The following is a 19,913-nucleotide window of genomic DNA, read 5'->3' on the forward strand; positions in this document are numbered from 1 at the left end:
TGGTCCTGAGTGGAGAACAAGGCTGGTCCCACCTTGGGCCAGGAAGCATAACATGATTCCACCGGGCCTCACCTTCAAGGGGAACAGTCCATCGCTCCCAGACTCCCAGTGTGGGATGTGTGTGTCGGGTGGAGGCGCGAGGGGAGTCCACCAGAACACTTCTAGCCAAGGCGGTGCTGGCAGGGCCAGGCCTCAGCCTCAGCGGGGCGGTTCTCTCCAGACAGGGCTCACCAGTCCCTGCAGGCCTCACCTGCTGGGGGAAGGGGCCTCACAGGGAGGTGACGTGGGTTTTCCAGGGGCTCTGGGTGCCTCACTGGCGGAAGGGAGGAGGGAAGGCTGAAATATGTGCAAGTGAGACTGTGCACGTACGTGTGATGTAGAAGGAGGCAGGAAGCACCTGCCTGTGTTTAGCTAATGGTTGCTAACCTTGGGAAGCCACGGGTGCCCTGGGAATCGCCCAGTTCTCTGCAACACGAAGGTATTCTTGTCCACGGCAGTTCCCCTTCTATCCTGGGTGAAAAGGTTTGCATTAGAAAACACAATTATGTTGAAACTAAAACTACAGAAGAGGCATAAGGTTGGCTCAGAAATTCTGGGCAGAAATAATGTATGATGCCCCACGTACATGGTGGGCAGGCATATCCATAAAGACACAGGCTGGTCCTCCCTGTTACTACCATATTCCCAGAAATTGACTGGAAGAGAGCAGAGATCAGTGGTTGGATCGTAGGCACTGCTGAATCGGCTTTTTCACCACCCCTAGGAGTTCCTTCTAAGAGGTCTGCACCTCTTGGGAAGGGAAGATCCTTCCTGAGCGGTGACAACCCTCTCCAGGACCCCCAGGGGTCCTGGGCAGATTCTGGGTGGATACTGGCTGCTCTCCAGCCTCAAGGGAGTGCATACAAAACTTCCCTGGTGGTAAAAACAACAAAAAAACCAAACTAGAGAGAGACAGAGAAGGAGGTCTCTGTGGATTCTTTTCCTTCTGTGTCAAACCGAGTGCTGGGTATGAGAGGGGAATGTCTCAGTGGGCACACAGATGTAGCACGAGAAACACAACCACAAGTGAGGAGAGTCCTCCATGCATGCTGCCCGGGGGCGGGGGCGTGGCTTCAGATGTAGACGGGCTGTTCCTGGGCCGTCAGCAGCCTGTACATGGCAGCCGGCATCGTCTTCATGTGAATCTGAGGGCAGAAACGCACTTTAGCGGGGGGACCGAGGCTCTGAGAGCTGTGTGGGCACTGCCCCAGGGCTAGCGGGAGAGGCAGCACCTCTTGCCGTGGGACGCCTTTGAAAGGTACACCCCTCATCCCCCCACCATTCCTAACAGGGGCCTGACCCAAGTGGCCTCCAGGAAGTACGGAATCCATGGGCTTCTAAAAAGTTAGGGGTGACAGAGAGTGAACAATGAAAACCAGGTAAGGTGGTTTATTTCCCAAAATCTCTTGCTCTCACCAGGCCTGTTTTTTTTTTTTTTTTTTCCAAAAGGACAAAACCCTTAAAACAGTAGGACCACTGTGGGGTTTTGCTGCTCCTGCCTCCCTCCCTCCCCCTGGCAGGAAATCAGCCCCAGAACAGCTGTTCTGACCCCTGCCCAGCCATACCAGGGAACTGTCTCTGGGGAGCTGTTGATTAGATTTGAATCTGACTTAAAATCTTCCAGGCACGTTTGGCAGGATTAGCTGGGAAGAATGGAGAGAACTTGGGCAGCTATGGCGGGAAGATGCCCAGGTCGGAGAATTAAAAAGAGGAGGTGGGCAAGTGATGCCAGAGGAGAAGGCTGAGGGTGACGTGACGGGATTTTGAGGAGCAGCTCTAAGATAACCACTCGTTACCAGGTTTAAATTCTGGTCCGAGACAGACTGTTCAGTGTGGAGGTGTGCTGAGGACAGGGAAGGACACTCAGGAGGGCTTCGTGGAGGGGGCGAGCGCACCAGGGGACCCCCAGCCCCCGACTCTCCCTTACCTCCCCAACAGCATTGGAGAGGATGTACACGATCTTCTCGTGTGGGGTGGCGACCACGCTCTGCCCGTTGATTTCAATGATGCGATGTCCCACGCGGACACCTCCTCTCTCCGCTATTCCCCCTCGCATGAGGCTGCAGATCTATCAGAGTCAAAGGCCAAGTTACCCACCCTGGCCTGCATCGCCTGCTAGGGAACTGGGTGGGGGTGGGAGACTATCTTTTCTAGAATCCCCCATCCCCAGCACTGTCATCTCTGAGGAGCTGCCATGGTCAGGCTGTGGACATTTACATCTCTTTGTTTCTTTTTATAAGAGCTAGGACTCTGGATGCCCAGATGGCCCCCTTGTTCTCGCACTCTGCACAGGGGACGCAGCACGTCACTGGATGTCACGGCACAGTGAATTCTGAGTACTTTTCATCCCAGCTCAGTCTTGGTAAAAAGAGCTGTTTGGGCCTGTCACAGAGCTGCCAATGGTTTCAAACTGTCAGCCTGTGTAACACAGTTTAGTATTATCTGGGACTCAAACACTGAACTGTGTAATGCTAGCAGCCCACTTTTTAGGGTCACAGTTACCTGAGTTAAAATGGGGCTAGAACCTGCTAGAACCCCACTTCGTGTTCCAAAGTGTGGCCACCTAGAAGGCAGAAGCTCCCTTTGGCTGTCCCAACTCAGTGGTTCTTGTTCAAACTCCCTCTGGCAGAAATGATAACATGGCTGGTTTTCGTCTCAGTGCAGCCAGGCACTGCGGTGGGCAGAGGCTGCAGGCTGGGGGAGGGCTCTGGGCTCAGCGCTGCAGGCTATAGCCACCCCTACCTCACACACAAAGCAATCGGAATTTCCCAAAAGAACGTGGTTTGAATTTACAGAGCTGACCTTTTCACTCCTGACCGTGCACCTTTCTTTAAAAGCCTATGCAGGGGACTACCCTGGTGGGGCAGTGGTTAAGAATCCGCCTGCCAATGCAGGGGACACAGGTTCGATCCGTGGTCGGGGAAGATCCCACGTGCCACAGAGCAACTAAGCCCGTGCACCACAACTGCTGAGCCTGCACTCTAGAGTCCGCGAGCCACAACTACTGAAGGCCGCACGCCTGGAACCCATGCTCTGCAACGAGAAGCCACCGCAATGAGAAGCCCACGCACCGCAGCGAAGACTAGCCCCCGCTCGCCGCAGCTAGAGAAAGCCCATGCGCGGCAACGAAGACCCAACACAGCCAAAAATAAATAAAATAAATTTATAAAAAAAAAAAAGGGAGGAAAAAGAATAGGGTTTTTCTATCTGCAAAGATGAATGCAGAGAGAAGGAGGGCACATCCAAAAGCTATAATATCAAGAAGGTTACAGATTTGTCGCAACGAAGACCCAACACAGCCAAAAATAAATAAAATAAATTTATAAAAAAAAAAAAGGGAGGAAAAAGAATAGGGTTTTTCTATCTGCAAAGATGAATGCAGAGAGAAGGAGGGCACATCCAAAAGCTATAATATCAAGAAGGTTACAGATTTGTCACCGAAGCCCAGATCTACTATGAGTCCAGAACAAGGCAAACCAGGACAAAAAGGGAGTAGTCTTGACTATGGAGTTTGTGTTTGGGATGAAGAAAAAGTTCTGGAAATAGCACTGATGGACACAACCACTTTTGGAATGTACTTAAAGGCACTGAACTGTATGCTTAAAAATGGTTTAAATGGCAGACTTAATGTTGTGTATGTTTTATCACAATAAAGGAGAAAAAAAAGGAAAGTATTTGAAGGCAGACATCCAGGTGATGAAAGTACTCTTTATCTCCCAAGTGCCAAATTCAGGTTAAAAAGGCAAGGCAGAGATCATCCAGGCATAACCCACAGGGCTGGGTTCTCAGCCTGGGCTGCGCTGGTATCACCAAGGGTTTGGAAGCCCAGCCCCCAGGGCTCTTTGCCCACCGCCCTGGGAAGCTGCTGGCTGGGGGGGGGGGGGGGGGGGGCGGGGTTGGGAAGGTGCGTACCTCAAACTATCTCAAGCTGGCAGCTGGGAGGGTCACCCTGCGCATCACAGAGTCGCTGGGCTCTGGGGCACATGGATCTGGGAGGGTCCCTCTCTTCCCCCACAGAAGGCACAGAATTCTCTGCCCATGGAGGAAGTGAGTCTGCCTTCAACCATTCGTCCCTTCCTTGCTGGATTCTTTCTGGAAAATGACCAGCTTTCAAGAACAGCCCCAAAACCCAAACCCTGGGCCACGGTTTCATGTGACAGACTTTTGGAAAAGGTGTGGGGTTGTACTTACGATTCCGTTCTGGACACTGAACCCCAGCTGGTAGCGAAGGTCTGGTCTCCTGATCAACACGGTGGTCACTGGGGGACACCTCACGATATTCAGCTTGACCCGGGCCTGATTCTTCAAGCCCTGAAATGTGAATAAAGCACAGGGGATTCGATGACCATTGATGCCAACAAGAGATAAATGCAGACGGCACCAAAGGCAAAAGATGCTGCACTGAGCCTCGGTTTCTTCGTCGACTCCACAGTGCCCCGCGTCCAGCCTGATAGCGCCTGCGTCGGACAGTCCAAGCTAGATTCTGTCAACCTAGGGGAGAAAACCATTAGGTTTACGTGGAGCCCTTTCAGCCCACGCAGAGACCAGTTTCCGTGGGCAATGTCTTCATTTTGGGAAATGGGCTGCATTCAAGGCATCTGAAAAAGGCGATCGTCTGTACAGCTAAGAGGGAAACTGCCGCATGTGCATTTTGGCTTGAAAGATGAAGGACGCACAGTCTCTCTCCTGGTCAGGTGGGAGACAAGCACGAAAGGAACTTTTTCTCTGAAACGCATACTCATAGCAATTCCTCCTTTTCTAACAAAGGACAACGAATTCACACGACAGCCCAATTCATCAGGGCTTGCTGTCTCTCGCCCCTGGTGGTCCTGCTTCCCCATTCTCTCTGCCTGTCAGGGATTCTACAGTTTATCGACATTCCCACGAGCATCTGGGGGGAAGCAGGGCACAGAGGCAGGACTGCAGTCAGTGAAGGCCTCCTTGGGAGAATGAATAGGGTGGTAGGACCAGCGCTGGTGGAGAGGGAAGTAGGAGGAAATAGGGCTTAATGGTCATCTCCGATCTCATGCTCCCTGGTAACTCGTCCCTCCCTCTAAATTGGAATGGAGTATAGAGGCAAAATTGGTTTTTAAAGATAAAGAGGGACTCCATCTGGTTTCTGAGCCTATTTAGAGAGCTTCCTTCACCCCACTCTGATCTAAGCGGAGCTCAGGCCTGTCTTCCTGCCCCTTGAACACACGCTCAGCAGGGACCAGAGCCCGGGTCTGCACAGGAGAACCCCTAGAAAATCATCACAAAGCTACGCTTTCCCTCATTCAGGCGGTGGGAAGCTGCTTCTCCTGCTGGTCCCGCCACCGACTTGTGAGCCTCACCCAAGAGGAAGGTGCCAGACAAAAGTAATTCAGTCCCGAAATGAACTCTCCCCGCCCCCCGACATCTCCCCAGCCTGTGTGCTCTGCCTCAGGCAACTCCCACTTGCCAGATGGTCCAGACCAAATGGCCAACAGCAGGTGCTTTCCAACCCGCTTCCATCATGGCACACAGGGAAAGGGCCAGGGTAGAGAGACCACACCGCTTGTGACTGGAGGACCTGCTTTGAGAGCTGAGGCGGGGAGAACTCAGCACTCCCGTCTGATGCCTGTCCCACTGCACTCCCAGCTCGCGAGGCCAGCTGATTGGGAAACAGCGCCAGGCCTGCCAAGGTCCACTCCTCCAAAGGGCCAGAGCTGAGGGGAGAAGCTCTTCCTAAAAGACGGTACTGTGGGGTGAGTGGACAGCCTCTGCACCAACAGAGGAGGGACTGGCAAAGGTAGGCTCTATTCCACCAAGTCCGTCGTATCCCCTGGAGATGCCCCCCTCACCCCCCCTGCCCCATCAATTCACAGACCGGTCCAGTGTGTGCCCTCTATCGGCGAAGTGGGAGGACAATGACAAATCCATTTCAGCCCAAAGGGTGATCGCCTCTTAGTCTATAAATAGAAATCTGTAAATTCCACAACCGCTGTGGCCAACTGTCACCCTCCGAACAGTCTGCAAACACTGTCTCTGCAGGAGGTCAGGACTTCTGCTTCACATTTTACGGATGAGGACACAGACGTGGACATTAAACCTGCCTCGTCTGAGGCTCAGTGGGGGCCGGATGGGGATAAGGGAGCCTCTGCCTTCCTCACAAGCACCTTGGCAAGCAGAGAGGTGAAAGTGGTGTTAGATGACTTTGGTGCCAACAGAATTTGTGGCAAGAGTGTAACATGCCCCTCTGAGTGGCAGGAGGGACCAACAACAACTTTTGCTTCTAAGTAATGAGGATACACTCTAGACTGAGGGATGGATAGGGGCTTTTTTGGCCCCTGTGCTTGGCCAACAGGTCCTCAAAGTGGGGACACCCCACACCAGCAGCACCAGGACAGTTTTGTTAGAAATGCAGGGTGGGGGCAGGGGTAAATTAGGAGGCTGGGATTAACATATACGCACTACTATATACATAACGTAGATAACCAACAAGGACCTACTGTATAGCACAGGGTACTATATCCAATATTTTGTAATAGCCTATAAGGGAAAAGAATCCGAAAACGAATGTATATATGTATACACACACACACACACACACACACATATATGGATAAATGAATCACTGTGTTGTACACCTAAAACTAACACAATATTGCAAATCAACTATACTCCAATAAAAAAAAAAAGCAAGAGTCTAGGGTCCACCCAGACCTACAGAATCAGAAACACCAGGGGTAGGACTCAACAATCTGTGTGTTAATGAGTCTTCCCAATGACTTGATACACACTTCCTGGCGACACACTCAATTTTTGATAACTGGTACAGACCACTGCCACAGAACAATGAACTCACATGCAGTCAGGGATGATCAGAGTCAAAGATGTCAGTTTACTACTCATACCTGTGGCCAGTGTGCTACATGAGAGCATGGGCTAGCCACGCCAGGGGGAGGGTGACAGAGCCAGTTGGCCTGGTGCTCAGTCAGCCACCCCCATGTGTGTGAGCACCCCTGAGGTCACTGTCCATTAAAACCCATCCTGATGACGAAACTGGCCAAACCACCTGTCACTGCACGCTGACTCTTGCCAGGCACCGACCTGGAGTCACAGGAGCTGTCTCCTTTAATCTCCTTGGCAAACTGGCAGCTCTAATTATGCCCATTTTATAGAGCAGGAAACTGCGGCTTCACCACTCACCCAAGTTCACCCACAGCAAGATTCTGTCCCACGTCTATTTGTATTCAAACCCAGAGCATTTTCACCTACACCGTGATTCCCCATATAGACAATGGGAGGGTGTGTGTTATTCATGAGTAAAGCCTACTGGACAGAGAAGCCAGGGAGAGTGACAGAAGGATGAAGCTGTGCCCCCAACCTTTTCGCCCAGCCTTGCACGGGGCCGTGTTTTTAGTTTACTCGCCTACCTGGCGAGACTTCAGGGCTCCGGCTCCCTGGCTGCCCCACTTCCTTTGGGTGATTCCAGCTTGTCCTCTCAGCGTGTGAGTTTTGAGGAGGTCAGTTTAATTCCCCACCCCCAGCTGTTTCCTCAGTGTCCTGAGTTGCTGTTTTCTGCAGGACGGGAGCCTCCCAACGGCTGTGATTTGGCTTGTGGTGACGTGTGCGCACTCGCAGGCAGCTGTTACCGGCATCCCTCCGTGGTTTCTGGAACAGCTCTAGGAAACCTCTCCGGTTCAAGACACGTTTTCAAATGAGAGCAACAGAATGTGCAGAGGGCGACTCTCCTGGGGTGAAGGAAGTCTGCGGAGGTCCGGGCCTCCCGCACAGCAGCAGGTCCCGTCACCCATGCCCACGGGGATGTGCTGGAATTCCTCCCCTAACAGTGGGACCGGCGGGGCTGGGTGAAGAGGCCTCTGCTTGGTCAGGAGACCTGGGCTGCAGCTGTGTTTCCTCCACCACAGCCCGGAGGGTCTTAGACCCTCTATTCCACCTTCTACCTCAGTCTCCACATCTTCAAAACAAATGCTGAAACCTACTAAGAGCTCTTCCACTTCTAATTGCTACGATCTCAGCCCTTGTTATGCATTTTTATTCTTTCCTAAGCATGTCTGCTGACAACACCACATCTCAACCATCATGCTCAGAAACAGCTATTTCTAACATTACAAATTGGCTTCTCTTTTGGGGGTGTTGCTCAGATACCATTCGTGCATATATTTCTTTTTCCCTTGAGAGCCCCCTCTTTATCACTCAATCAGTAGATATGTATGGATCACCTGCAATGTGCCAACACATGTGTTAGGCGCTGGGAGTTGGCGGAGCCAGGCCTCCGGAAGCTCAGGGGAGGGCTGCGGGCACAGGCAGGGCAGCCAGAATCCATTCCCCTTTCTCTCCCCACGTCACAAACTACAAGACCAGGAGTGTGTGGGAAACAAGAGCAAAGGATGATGAAAATAAGGAGCATGTTGTCAGAAACACAACCCTCCAGATAGAGCTACCCGCTTTAAATATCTGCACCTATGAAACACTGGGGTTGTTCAGGTATGTCTGTGAGGTACAGGAAAACCTTGGAGAGCTCCTGAAAAGCAAGAGAATGACTCTATTTTCTCTGTTACCTAAAAAGTCCACATCGCTCCGGTGGGTTCTTTTGTGTACATTGATTTAAGATGCTGATCTGTCCCTCAGTGAAAGAATTTCTAGACTGGGGATATCTGCTGCAAGATGAAGCCCAGAGAGATGGCAAATCTGAAACAACCAGACCACGCACTTGCTCTGCTGTTCCCCATCAATGCTTCAAGTTGGGTCCCATTAACTCGGATTTCTCAGCTGCCACTTTATTGGAGGTGCCAATTAAATAAATGGTCATTTCGTCCCCATGACAACAGTGGAATGGTGTAGCAAATTAAGAAGTATGGTGGGAGGAAAGAGTAGGGAAGAGGGAACGGGAGAGGAGAGAAGCCAGAATGGTCTCTATAGCAACGGGAAAGCAGACCCGTGATGATCCTGTGGAAGGTAAGGAAGCGGTGCTCTAGTTTCAAAAAGAAAACAAATCTGGAGGGCACGACCATAGAGGCGATGGCACGAACAGGCGGTCTGCTAACATGCTTTGCCTACCAATAATTATGCTTTAGGAACTATGACAGGAAATATAAGAGCTAGGGAAGAAAGAAAATAATTCAATACCTGTAATCTATTCTAGAAACATACTCTATTCCCTATAGCCAGGGGAGAGAAAAGGTCAACATGCATTAAAGTGGCAAGATGCAGAACACTCGAAGCCCATTATTGGCGATGTCATCACCGGGGAGTCTGTTGAAAATGCAGAAGCCCACCCCAGACCTGCCGAATCAGAACCTGCAGTTTAATAAGATCCCTGGGTGATTCAATCCAAGTTTGCTAAGCACTGATTTTCCAGGATGAGAGCTGCTCGCTAAACTCATCGCAAGGAGCACTGACGTAACACTGAAACAAGCGATACTGATGGGAAGCCTTGAAGAAGCCCAGAATGCCCCCCTGCGGGGGCCTAGGGGTGAGGGTGGGGCAGTCTGAGTACCTGCTCAGGGGCAGGCAAAAAAGATACGTTTTTACAGAACTTAAAAACAAGGAGACAACCCATTAAACGTCTTCTTCGGTACTGGCAATTCTAGCTGGAATCAGTAGGAAGATTCTCGGGGTTGGGGGGAGAAGGGGACAGGGCCAATCACCCTTTTCTATTCGACAAGGCAGTGCATCCTGCAGTGCTGAGAAAGGGCAGCTGTGTCCCAGCTGGGGCCTGCCTGCTAAGTACTTCTCTGCCGAGGGTGGCCACAGAGGTGCTGGCTTTCTTCCTCTCCATCTTCATCAGTTACATCTCTTTCATCAACACATGGCCTTTTAATTTTCCGATTCCAGAGAGACTCCATTTATAGACATCAAAGGTCAGCTACTCTTGCAAACAAACCTTTTCCCCTTAGGAAACTGCTCAGACAGTGCGCCAATTACGCCCTGTGCTAGTCTGTTTCCACCTTGATGTGTGATGCACTGGACAGAAGACCAGTCCCCGTGTGGTACCAGGGGAAGGCAGGCCATGGGTCTCACAGCCTCCCTCACCTCGTCTGCCTCCTTTGTGCAGAGGCAGGGAGGGGTGGACGGGGATCTGGACTCCGTCAGCTGGGGTGTCCTGGGCATGCTGTCTGCACCTTCTGAGTAGCTGATGACTCATCTGTGAACCAGGCATTTGCCATCACCCTCCCTCACAGGCTGTTTTTTATGAAGAGGAAGGGAGGTGACCAGTGCCAAGGGCTGGGCACTGCCGGGCAGGTGTGTAAATGGGCTCAGGCATGCAGCCTTGCCAGTCCTCAGGAAGGTCTGCTTATTCCCACCCAGGCCCCAGCCCCACCTGCACTCAAGTTATCCTCTCTTCTGGCTCCTCCTCCCCAAGCCTTTCCTGACGTAGATCAACTCCCCCGCCCCGACCCTCCCTCCCTCACTGACGTCCCTTTCTCCAGATTTCTCTCCCACACCTGAACTATCTCCCACAGGCAGGCTTTCTCAATCTGTTGACATTTGGGCTGGATAATCTTTAGTTGTGCGGACTGTCCTGTGCATTGTAGGATTTCTGGCAGCATCCCTGACCTCCACCCACTGGATGCCAGTAGCATCTCCTTCTCCCTAGTCGTGACAACCCAAACTGTCTTCAGACATTGCCAAATGACGCCCCGGGGGTCAAGGGGTCAGGATCCCCCAGGTTGAGAACCACTGCCCCAGGGTCTGACCACAGACACCGCTGGAACGATATCAGGGTGGCCGAGTGACCTGGCTGCACTACTGACACACTGTGTGGCCTCGAATGATTATATCATCTCTCTGTGCCTGTTTCCTAACTTACACAATAGTACCTACCCTACAGAAGGCTGCTGTAGGGTTCTGCGAGTGAACACACACATTCTCAGAATGGTCCAGGCGCACAGCACTCAGTCACTGTTATCATCAGTCCTTTCATTCCCTTCTCCCCATCGAGGCCAAGCTCCTTAGGGTGCGGATTGTGTCTGAGGCATCTCTGGCTCCCATGGCCCCTCGACAGTTCTCACACGTGCATCGGTGTTTAATAAGTAACTTGCTCCCTGGTGTGAGAGGGCATCTGTGAACCTTGGCATGTGTGAGTGAGAAGCCAAACGTGGGTGGGTCCTTTCTCCCTACTCCTGGCCCTCCCTGGCTTCCGCACATTATCACACCATCAGATCAGCCTTCTCAGGCTGGCTCAGACCTACCTCTCCCAACACAAAGCCAGTCCACCATCCATCAATTCCAGAAGAAACTCCCAAAGGCCACTTTCCTTTCTGCTAGCCACCTGAGTCTAACTCCTCCTTCAAGGCCCACCTTAAAAATCAGGTAGGGCTTCCCTGGTGGCACAGTGGTTGAGAGTCCACCTGCCGATGCAGGGGACACGGGTTCGTGCCCCGGTCTGGGAAGATTCCACATGCCGCGGAGTGGCTGGGCCCGTGAGCCATGGCCACTGAGCCTGCGCGTCCAGAGCCTGTGCTCCGCAACGGGAGAGGCCACAACAGTGAGAGGCCCACGTACCTCAAAAAAAACCCCCCAAAATCAGGCAAGATTTTCCGCTCCCCCACTCCAAATACTCTTAGCATTTCACCTCTATGTTGCCATTAGGGCCCACTGAACCCTTTCAATTATAAATTATCCTCCATGTGCATACTGTCATTCTGGCTTTTTATATTTATTTTTTTTCATTCTGGCTTCTTCACAGTTCAGCTCAGGCTAACAGAAACCCAATTAAACATGTTTGAATGAATATACATGTTCAAACTAGGACCTTTAATCTTATCTTTAATGTACGTTAAGCAAGAGGTAGAATTTATTTATAACAAAAAGAAATGAGCCCAAAAAGAACTATTTCTTTCTGGGTGTGATTATCTTATGAGGATTTAGATTTGTTTCATTAAAAATAAACAGGCAGGGCTTCCCTGGTGGCGCAGTGGTTGGGAGTCCGCCTGCCAATGCGGGGGACAGGGGTTCGAGCCCTGGTCTGGGAGGATCCCACATGCCACGGAGCAACTCGGTCCGAGTGCCACAGCTACTGAGCCTGAACTCTAGAGCCCACAAGCCACAACTACTGAAGCCCGTGCACCTGGAGCCCGTGCTCTGCAGCGACAGAGGCCACTGCAATGAGAGGCCCTCACACCTCAACGAGGAGTGGCCCCCGCTCGCCGCAACTAGACAAAGCCCCCATGCAGCAGCGAAGACCCAACCCAGCCAAAAATATATAAATAAACTTAAAAAAAATAAACATGCAAAACAAAATGAAAAGACAACCTACAGAATGGGAGAAAATATTTGCAAACAATATGACTGACAAGGGCTTAATTTCCAAAATATACAAATAGCTCACACAGAAACAAAAAAACCCAATCGAAAAATAGGCAGAAGACGTAAACAGACATTTCTCTAAAGAAGAAATACAGATGGCCAATAGGCACATGAAGAGATATTCAACATCGCTAATTATTAGAGAAATGCAATCCAACTACAATGAGGTACCACCTCATACCAGTCAGGTTGGCCATCATTAAAAATTCTACAAACAACAAATGCTGGAGAGGGTGTGGAGAAAAGGGAACACTCCTACACTGTTGGTCAGATAGCCACTGTGGAAGACAGTATCGAGGTTCCTCAGAAAACTAAAAATATATAGAATTACCATATGATCCAGCAATCCCACTCCTGGGCATATATCCAGATAAAACTATAATTCAAAAAGATACATGCACCCCTATGTTCATAGCAGCACTATTCACTATAGCCAAGACATGGAAACAACCTAAATGTCCATTGACAGATGAATGGATAAAGAAGATGTGGTACATATACACAATGGAATACTACTCAGCCATAAAAAAGAAAGAAATAATGCCATTTGCAGCAACATGGATGCAACTAGAGATTATCGTACTAAGTGAAGTAGGTCAGAAAGAGAAAGACAAACACAATATGATATCACTTATATGTGGAATCTAAAACGTGACACAAATGAACCTATCTATGAAACATTAACAGAATCACAGACATAGAGAACAGACTGGTGGTTGCCAAGGGGGAGGGGGTTGGGGGAGGGATGGAGTGGGAGGTTGGGGTTAGCAGAGGTAAACTTTTATATATGGGATGAATGAACAACAAGATCCTACTGTATAGTACAGAGAACTATATTCAATATCCTATGATAAACTATAATGGAAAAGGACGTATTAAAAAAAGAATGTAAATATATGTATAACTGAATCACTTTGCTGTATAGCAGAAATTAACACATTATAAATCAACCATACTTGAATAAAAAATACTGATAAAAAAAGCAGGAAAAAGAAAGAAAAAAAGATGAATTCCTATATAACATAAAAAACAAACAAAAAATGCAACGAGGTAGACATGTCTGGCCTATACACTCACCTTGACCTCCCCTCCATCCCAGGGCCCTTGGCCAAGGATGTTCTTTTGTGATTTTCTTCTGCTTAGAATAACTATTCTATACATTCACATTTATTCTCTCTCTCTCTTTCTCTCACACACACACATACAGAGCTATATTCTAGTTAGCAGTCTTTCAGGAAACCCCAAGGAACCAAAGAAAGTCATAGGATCCTAGTCTGCCTGTACCACACTGCTTGGTACAGAGCTGGCAGGGTCTACAGATACTGTAGTGAAGGAAAAATATACTTGTTCCTACTTCCCATGCAATCAGCGAGTTCCAATGCACTCAAGAGACTACACATGGATACTTCACTTCTAAGAAAATCTAATTTCTTGCCCTCAAATACTCATATTCAATTTTCCTTTAAGTAGCTCTTCTCAGCCTCACAGAACAGTATCAATTCAGGCTGAACAAGAAGTAATTATGTTCAGGTTTTAGAAGGAGTACACAGACCGTACCAGTTTCCTTCCTTCTACGTGGCATGTGTGGATCATGTTAGGCAGGCTCTGGGGAGGATGCACTCACCTGGATCACAGTAAAGGAAAGTGCCCGGGGATCTGAAGCATTTCCATGATTTGTAACAGGGATGGCAAGTCATCTCAAGAACACCCAGCTGGCTATAAGTGATTGCCTTGATTACTGAGCTGAGGAAAATTCTGTTGAGGCTGAGTGGGGGCTTAATGGGACAGAATGCTGTGATTGATTAGTGATGTCTGCGAGGGCATGGTGTTAGTGAGTGATGCCATGTGAGCCAGATATACCATCCCTGAAAAAACAATTTCAGGGAGGAATTGGTAAATAGCAACTTGATGGTAAACAACCCAAGTGCAAGTCCATGCCTTTTGTATTTGTGTCCTTCTCAGTGCCTGACACTTAAAATACGCTCAAATGTTGATGACTTCATATCACTTCAGGTCTACAAGAGAGTTTGATTTTTCCCATCTCCAGTTACCTTAATAATGCTCTGGCAGGTCGACAGAGGCAGGCCCACCAGGCTGGTGCCATTTATGGACATGATCTGGTCCCCAATATTCAGCTTCCCCGATTTCTCCGCTGGGCCTCCGTGCATCATGTTGGCTATGATCACGGTTGGCAAGATGGATCCCCAGCCAGACTCCACAATCACCACACCTAGGATTTCCCCTTTCTGCTTCTCTATGAAGACCTGAAAGGAGGAAAACATGTAGAAAGCCTGAATCAGCAACCATCCAGGGTAGCAACAGAAATCAAAGCATTTTCCCTATTCCTGTCTTGACTAAACATGACAGACATTTCCCTGATGACTCCAACCCAAATGCGTCCTGTCCTCTCTATATTCCATGGCATATATTACCTTGTTTGGAGATAAGATCTTCTCACAGGCAGTCAAGTTAAAATAAAATAATTAGGGTGGGTCCTCGTTCAATATGATAGGTATCCTTACAAAAGGGGGAAATCTGGACACAGAGACATGCACAGAGTGAAGACACAGGGAGAAGATGACCATCTACAAGCAAATGAGCGGCCTGGAATGGATCTCCCCCCTCAGAAGGAACCAACCCTGCGGACACCTTGATCCCGGGCTTCCAGCCTCTAGAACTGTGACACAATACATTTCTGTTGTTGAAGCCCCACCTGTCTGGGGAACTTTGTTACAGCAGCCCAAGCACCCTAACACACCTCCGTCTGACCTTGGTGTCAATGATTGATTAGTACAGGCTACAAAGGCCTGCTAGCTCTTTTGGCTCTAGGTGGGACAAGGTCCGTCCTGCGATGTGTGAGCTGGAGCTTCCCTTTGGATCGGAATGATGCTCATCTCCAGCAAGGTCACATTGCTCCCTGGCATCCCCACCACCCTGCCGCCCACACTCACTTTTTCCTGAGTGCACCCTTCCCCCAAATCCCATGTACAAGAATTCCCATCTCAGGCTCTGCTTCCAGGGAGCCTAGGACACTTAACATTCATTAGTGGATAGAAAGATCACTTTCTCACACCTAGTGGATAAAGTCCAGGCCCCTCACCACAGCTGGACTCTCAAGCCCTCCAGTTCTGACCCAAAGCCTGTACTGGCCTCTTCACATCCTCTCCTATGCACAACCCCTGCTGCAGCCTGGCTGCCTCATTCGTGGCTCCCCAGACAATTCCTGAGCTTTCGGACCCTCATGCTTCTGTTACTTTGGCTCAGCCCTCTGCACTCCTCTACACTTTCCAAAGAATACTCAGACCTCAGACCAGATCAGATGGCCCCGTTTTCCTCCAGACACTCCTGCAGAGCTCGGTCCCTGGGGGAGCACAGCACTTATCATCGGAGACCTGAGAGCCGAGATCGGCTCCAATCTGCCAACTACAGCTGTCTCTGACGAGTGCCTGTACCAGCACCATCATCTAAAATCTGTGCCCTTTCCTAGACTGTGGGCTTGGTAAAGGGCAGGGTTCAGGTCCCGTTTGCCTCTGGAACCCACCCCAAAGTCAGCTCTGGATTGCAGGGAGCAGACGACGCCCTGTCTCACTGGCCACGGCCCTCGGCTGCAGTCCTTATCGGGCCTCATGTGAGGTGAGACAGAGATGGGCCTGAGCTCACTCTTCAGCCCAGCCACTCTGCCTTCACTTCTATCGCGGGTGGGCCCGGCTGGCCCAGCTCAGAGAACAGCTTCTGGAAAGCACCTACATCTTTGCAGTTTTCCGACTTGGAGAAGTGGATCAGGTCATCGTTGTACATGTCCTGGGTGTTGAGCAGGTCACTGTATTCCTTCTGGCTGAGATCTTCGGGGTTAATCCCGTTGGCCCTGAGGAACTCCTGGTATGCCACGCTGAATGCCTGCCCGATGGACTGTGCAATCAGCTGCGCCTGGAGAGGAGCCGGAAAGGGGAGACGGGGTCAACAGGGCAGCACTGCTGGTGGGCGACCTGGGTCCCTCAGGACTACAGAGCCCTAGGCAGCAGCTGGCCCAGTGGGTCGCCATGGGGCAGCAGTGCCTGCTAGAGGTCATTTTCAAAATTAGTGGGGACAATTTTGTCTATGACAATGGTCCTGATGGAGCTCCTGGCATTTGACGGACAGGAGTCAGAGATGCTGGACCTACTGCCGTGCAAAGGATAGTCCTACACGGGACAAGCTGTTTTACATCCTGCACAACTTTCAAATATCCCACTGGACATTCATGTACATATAACAACTGTGTCTAAAGGCTGGGACTCAACTCTAATTTATATAAAAACACAGGACTTTAGCTGCATGCTCTAATACACACTGAACAGTCCAAGAATACAACTATTCTGTAAATTGAGAGAAGACGGTATTTTGTTTTGTCCAACACTTTACCACGAGTAAGCTTCATGACTTTGGAAAATCGTCAGCATCAATGCTATTCATGGGATGTGGGTTGCCAATAAATCACATTCCCATCAGCCTGCACACTGGCCGTAGAGCATGGTGGTTTCTGCATGTGTGTGTGAGTGTGTGTCTGTCAACCTATTTTATTTAGCTTGCTTTCCTTTTATTTCTCCCTTGTGTTATATTTATGGCAATACTTTGCTTATTTTGTGAAAAATTTTTCAAAAAGGGAGGTTACATTATCTATGAATTTCATTTCATTCATATTATCTATGGATGGGACATTACAAATTATTATGCATTTTCCAGGTGAGGAGATTGCGGCCCGAGACGTGAAGGAACCTGTTCAAGGAAGGTCACACCGCTCACAGGACAGGAGCTCTGCTTCTGTTGTTCTTTCTCCTGCACTGGGCTTTGATAACCTTTCCCTGCGTTAATTAACCAACATTACAACCTGGGAGACACACCAGCAACTGAGCCTGTGCTGTGTTAAATGCTGTAGAAGCACCGTCACGTAAATCCTCACAGCAAGTCTAAGACGTCAAGTATGACTGGTCCATAAGCCCTCATCCTAAGCTCTGAAGGCAGTGTTTCAGAATTCAGAAATGTTCACATTTTAGAAAGGTAACAGGGTGCATTTATCATACATTGTGTAAAAACCCCATTAGAGCCTGAAGAAGTGCCTAAACACAGTAACGTTCCTGCAACAAATGTGTAAGATTCATGGTAAGCTGGACAAATCCTATAAAGTGTCTCATGGCAGCTCAAAGCAGGTTTATCAACCAATCGAGCACAAAAATCCCTTGTTTCTCAGAGCTCTTAGACTTTGGATCTGTTTCCTTTGCTCCCATTGGGCAGATCAGGAAAACGAGGTTGAGAGCTTAAGCTGGGGTGGGGATGGCGGCTGAGAGTCCTGGCAGCCTGATTCCGGAGCCCACCTCCTGCCCACCACTGGGACTGCTGCTCTAATAGTAGTGGGTAGAAAGCCCGCAAAACAACAAAAAGCTCTAGGGCAATGTTTCAAACACACACAACTCTAATCTGCACTCCTCCTTTCCCTACCTTTGGTAATTTTTGCTGAAAGCAGCTAATTAACTGTGATATCGGAAATTTCTGCGTGGCTGGCGGTGGGGAAAGAAATGCTCAACTTTTCTCACTCTGAGGACCTGGTGACGTCACATGCCACAAGTCACATCAAGGACCACCATGCTGCCTCCTGCCGAGGCATCACCGAGGGCCTCAGAGGCTCGTGTGAACAGACGAACTAAAAAAAGTGTGTCTGAGAACACGGCCAGCGGTCCTCCCGACCGTCACGTGTGGATGCACCGGGCAAACACACACAGGCTACTTATATCCCTGCCGTGTCCACCTGAGCCGCACGGCAGCCCGTTCTACAGAAGCTCAGCAGCTGCACAGCCTAAGCTTCTGTAGAATGGGAGACGGGATCCACCAACAGTCCTCCCAGTTCTGCAGCCCGTGCTCTCCCCGTTCTGTCCTGGCCTTTGGAAGCAAAGCAGTAAGATTCCCAGGTGCACCCTTGCTTCCTCATTCTTCCCCTTCATCATCTCCCCCTACGGACCCAAAGGAGCCCCAAGGGAAAGAAAGCCCTCCTCAGGAGCACCAGGCCAGAGGGAGGTGGCAGAGGGTCGTACCGGGACCCTCACGTCTGGTGAGCAGAGCTAACTCCACCTTTTCACGGGCCTGCAGAACACATGAAACTTAAGATTCTAAATGTAACTCCTTTGGAACTTTCCGAGAACCGTCTAAACTCATTTTCTCCCAGTTTGCAGGTCTGGCCTCAGTTTTAAAGGAAAAGCGGGGAGAATGGCCAGGACAGGTGCTTCAAGCTCTCTGCCTTCTCAGTGACCGTGTCCCTGGGACTGCTTTCTAGAGAACCAGACAAGTAAAAGATGGTACAAAAGTGTAAGCGTCTCCTCCTGTCTGTGGCTACAGCCATGTCAGCTCTGTTTCCCTGGAGAAAAGCAGCTCGCCTCAGACTCCTAACTCCTCAGAGGAAGGCCATTTAAAGCAGCTGCATGAACACTCTTCTGGAGAAAAATGGCCCCTTTTAAGGAGCCAAGGCTACTGTAGGCAATTTTCTTTGAGTATATAAAGGTTCCCTGCTCAACATGAGAAATACAGCTTATTCCACTGTGGCAGGAGGAAAAGTTAGACCAGTCAACGGCACCAACACGGCCCTCTTGGGGAGGCTCTGTAGCTCAAAACCATCGTGGGGGGAATCCCCTGGTGGTTCAGTGGTTAGGACTCTGTGCTTTCACTGCCGAGGGCCCAGGTTCAATCCCTGGTTGGGGAACTAAGATCCCGCAAACCTCATGGCTTGGCCAGAAAAAAAAAAAAAAAAAAAGCAAGGCCCAGAGTGAGTTTCCAAGGCCTGTCGAGCTTTGGGGGAAGCACGGTGCTAACACAGCTTGAAGCCTGGTGTTCTCGCCGGCAGTTCTAGGGACAACTGGGTAAGGAGGCTGAATGGAAGAATGGGCCACACCTCTGTTGTACGCTGATTTCCTCTGCTGACTTTATCACCTGGAGCGATGGGCGTTAGGGATCACTAGCTTTGTGACTGGAGGAGCAGCTGGTTTTGCTAAGGAGCGGGTGGCTGGTGCTCTTGCCATTTGGTGGGAAGGGTCAGGGATGCTAACTTTCCTGTTAGGAAAGGGCAGTCCTGCACATCCAAGAACTGTCCTCCCCAAATGCCCTAGTGGCCAGGTGAGACCTGTTCGGGCCCCTGTGGGTCTGGCTGAATTCTTCCCACCCTTCTGTCCTCTCTAGTGGCTTGCCTCCTTGCCTTTCCTCAACCTCTATCAGCAGGTCCCTGTCTCAGGGCCTTTGCACCTGCTCTTTCCTCTCTCTACTCAGGTCTCTGCTCAAATGTCACCTCAGAAAGGACTTTGTTCATCACTCTACCTGAAATAGCCCCTGGCCCCTCTATCCCTTGACCTAGTTTTTCCTTATCAAAGCTTCCACTACCTAACTTTATATTAAGTATATTTATCTATCTATTTTCTGTCTCTCTACAAGCTTTACAATGAGTATCTTGTCTATTTTACTCGGCCTTATATCCCTAGCACTAGAACAGTGCTTGACACATAATGAGTGCTCAATAAGTATTTGTCTCACATATGATTAAGGTTCTGAGAACTAGAGGG

General features: G+C 49.8%; 1 protein-coding gene across 1 annotated transcript in view; it reads right to left on the minus strand.

The window, feature by feature from the left end:
• Positions 1 to 1,112: 1,112 nt before the first annotated feature.
• Positions 1,113 to 19,913, minus strand: part of APBA1 (amyloid beta precursor protein binding family A member 1) — a 78,292-nt gene continuing 59,491 nt past the window's right edge. Inside the window, exons 8-12 of the mRNA XM_065878760.1 lie at positions 16,084 to 16,263; positions 14,388 to 14,600; positions 4,231 to 4,350; positions 1,967 to 2,107; positions 1,113 to 1,184 (exon numbers count right to left, since the gene is read on the minus strand). Of these exons, the coding sequence (XP_065734832.1) occupies positions 1,113 to 1,184; positions 1,967 to 2,107; positions 4,231 to 4,350; positions 14,388 to 14,600; positions 16,084 to 16,263 (726 nt within the window). The remainder of the gene's footprint in view (positions 1,185 to 1,966; positions 2,108 to 4,230; positions 4,351 to 14,387; positions 14,601 to 16,083; positions 16,264 to 19,913) is intronic.

This window comes from Phocoena phocoena, chromosome 6 (assembly GCF_963924675.1).
Source record: "Phocoena phocoena chromosome 6, mPhoPho1.1, whole genome shotgun sequence".
Lineage (NCBI taxonomy): Eukaryota > Metazoa > Chordata > Mammalia > Artiodactyla > Phocoenidae > Phocoena > Phocoena phocoena.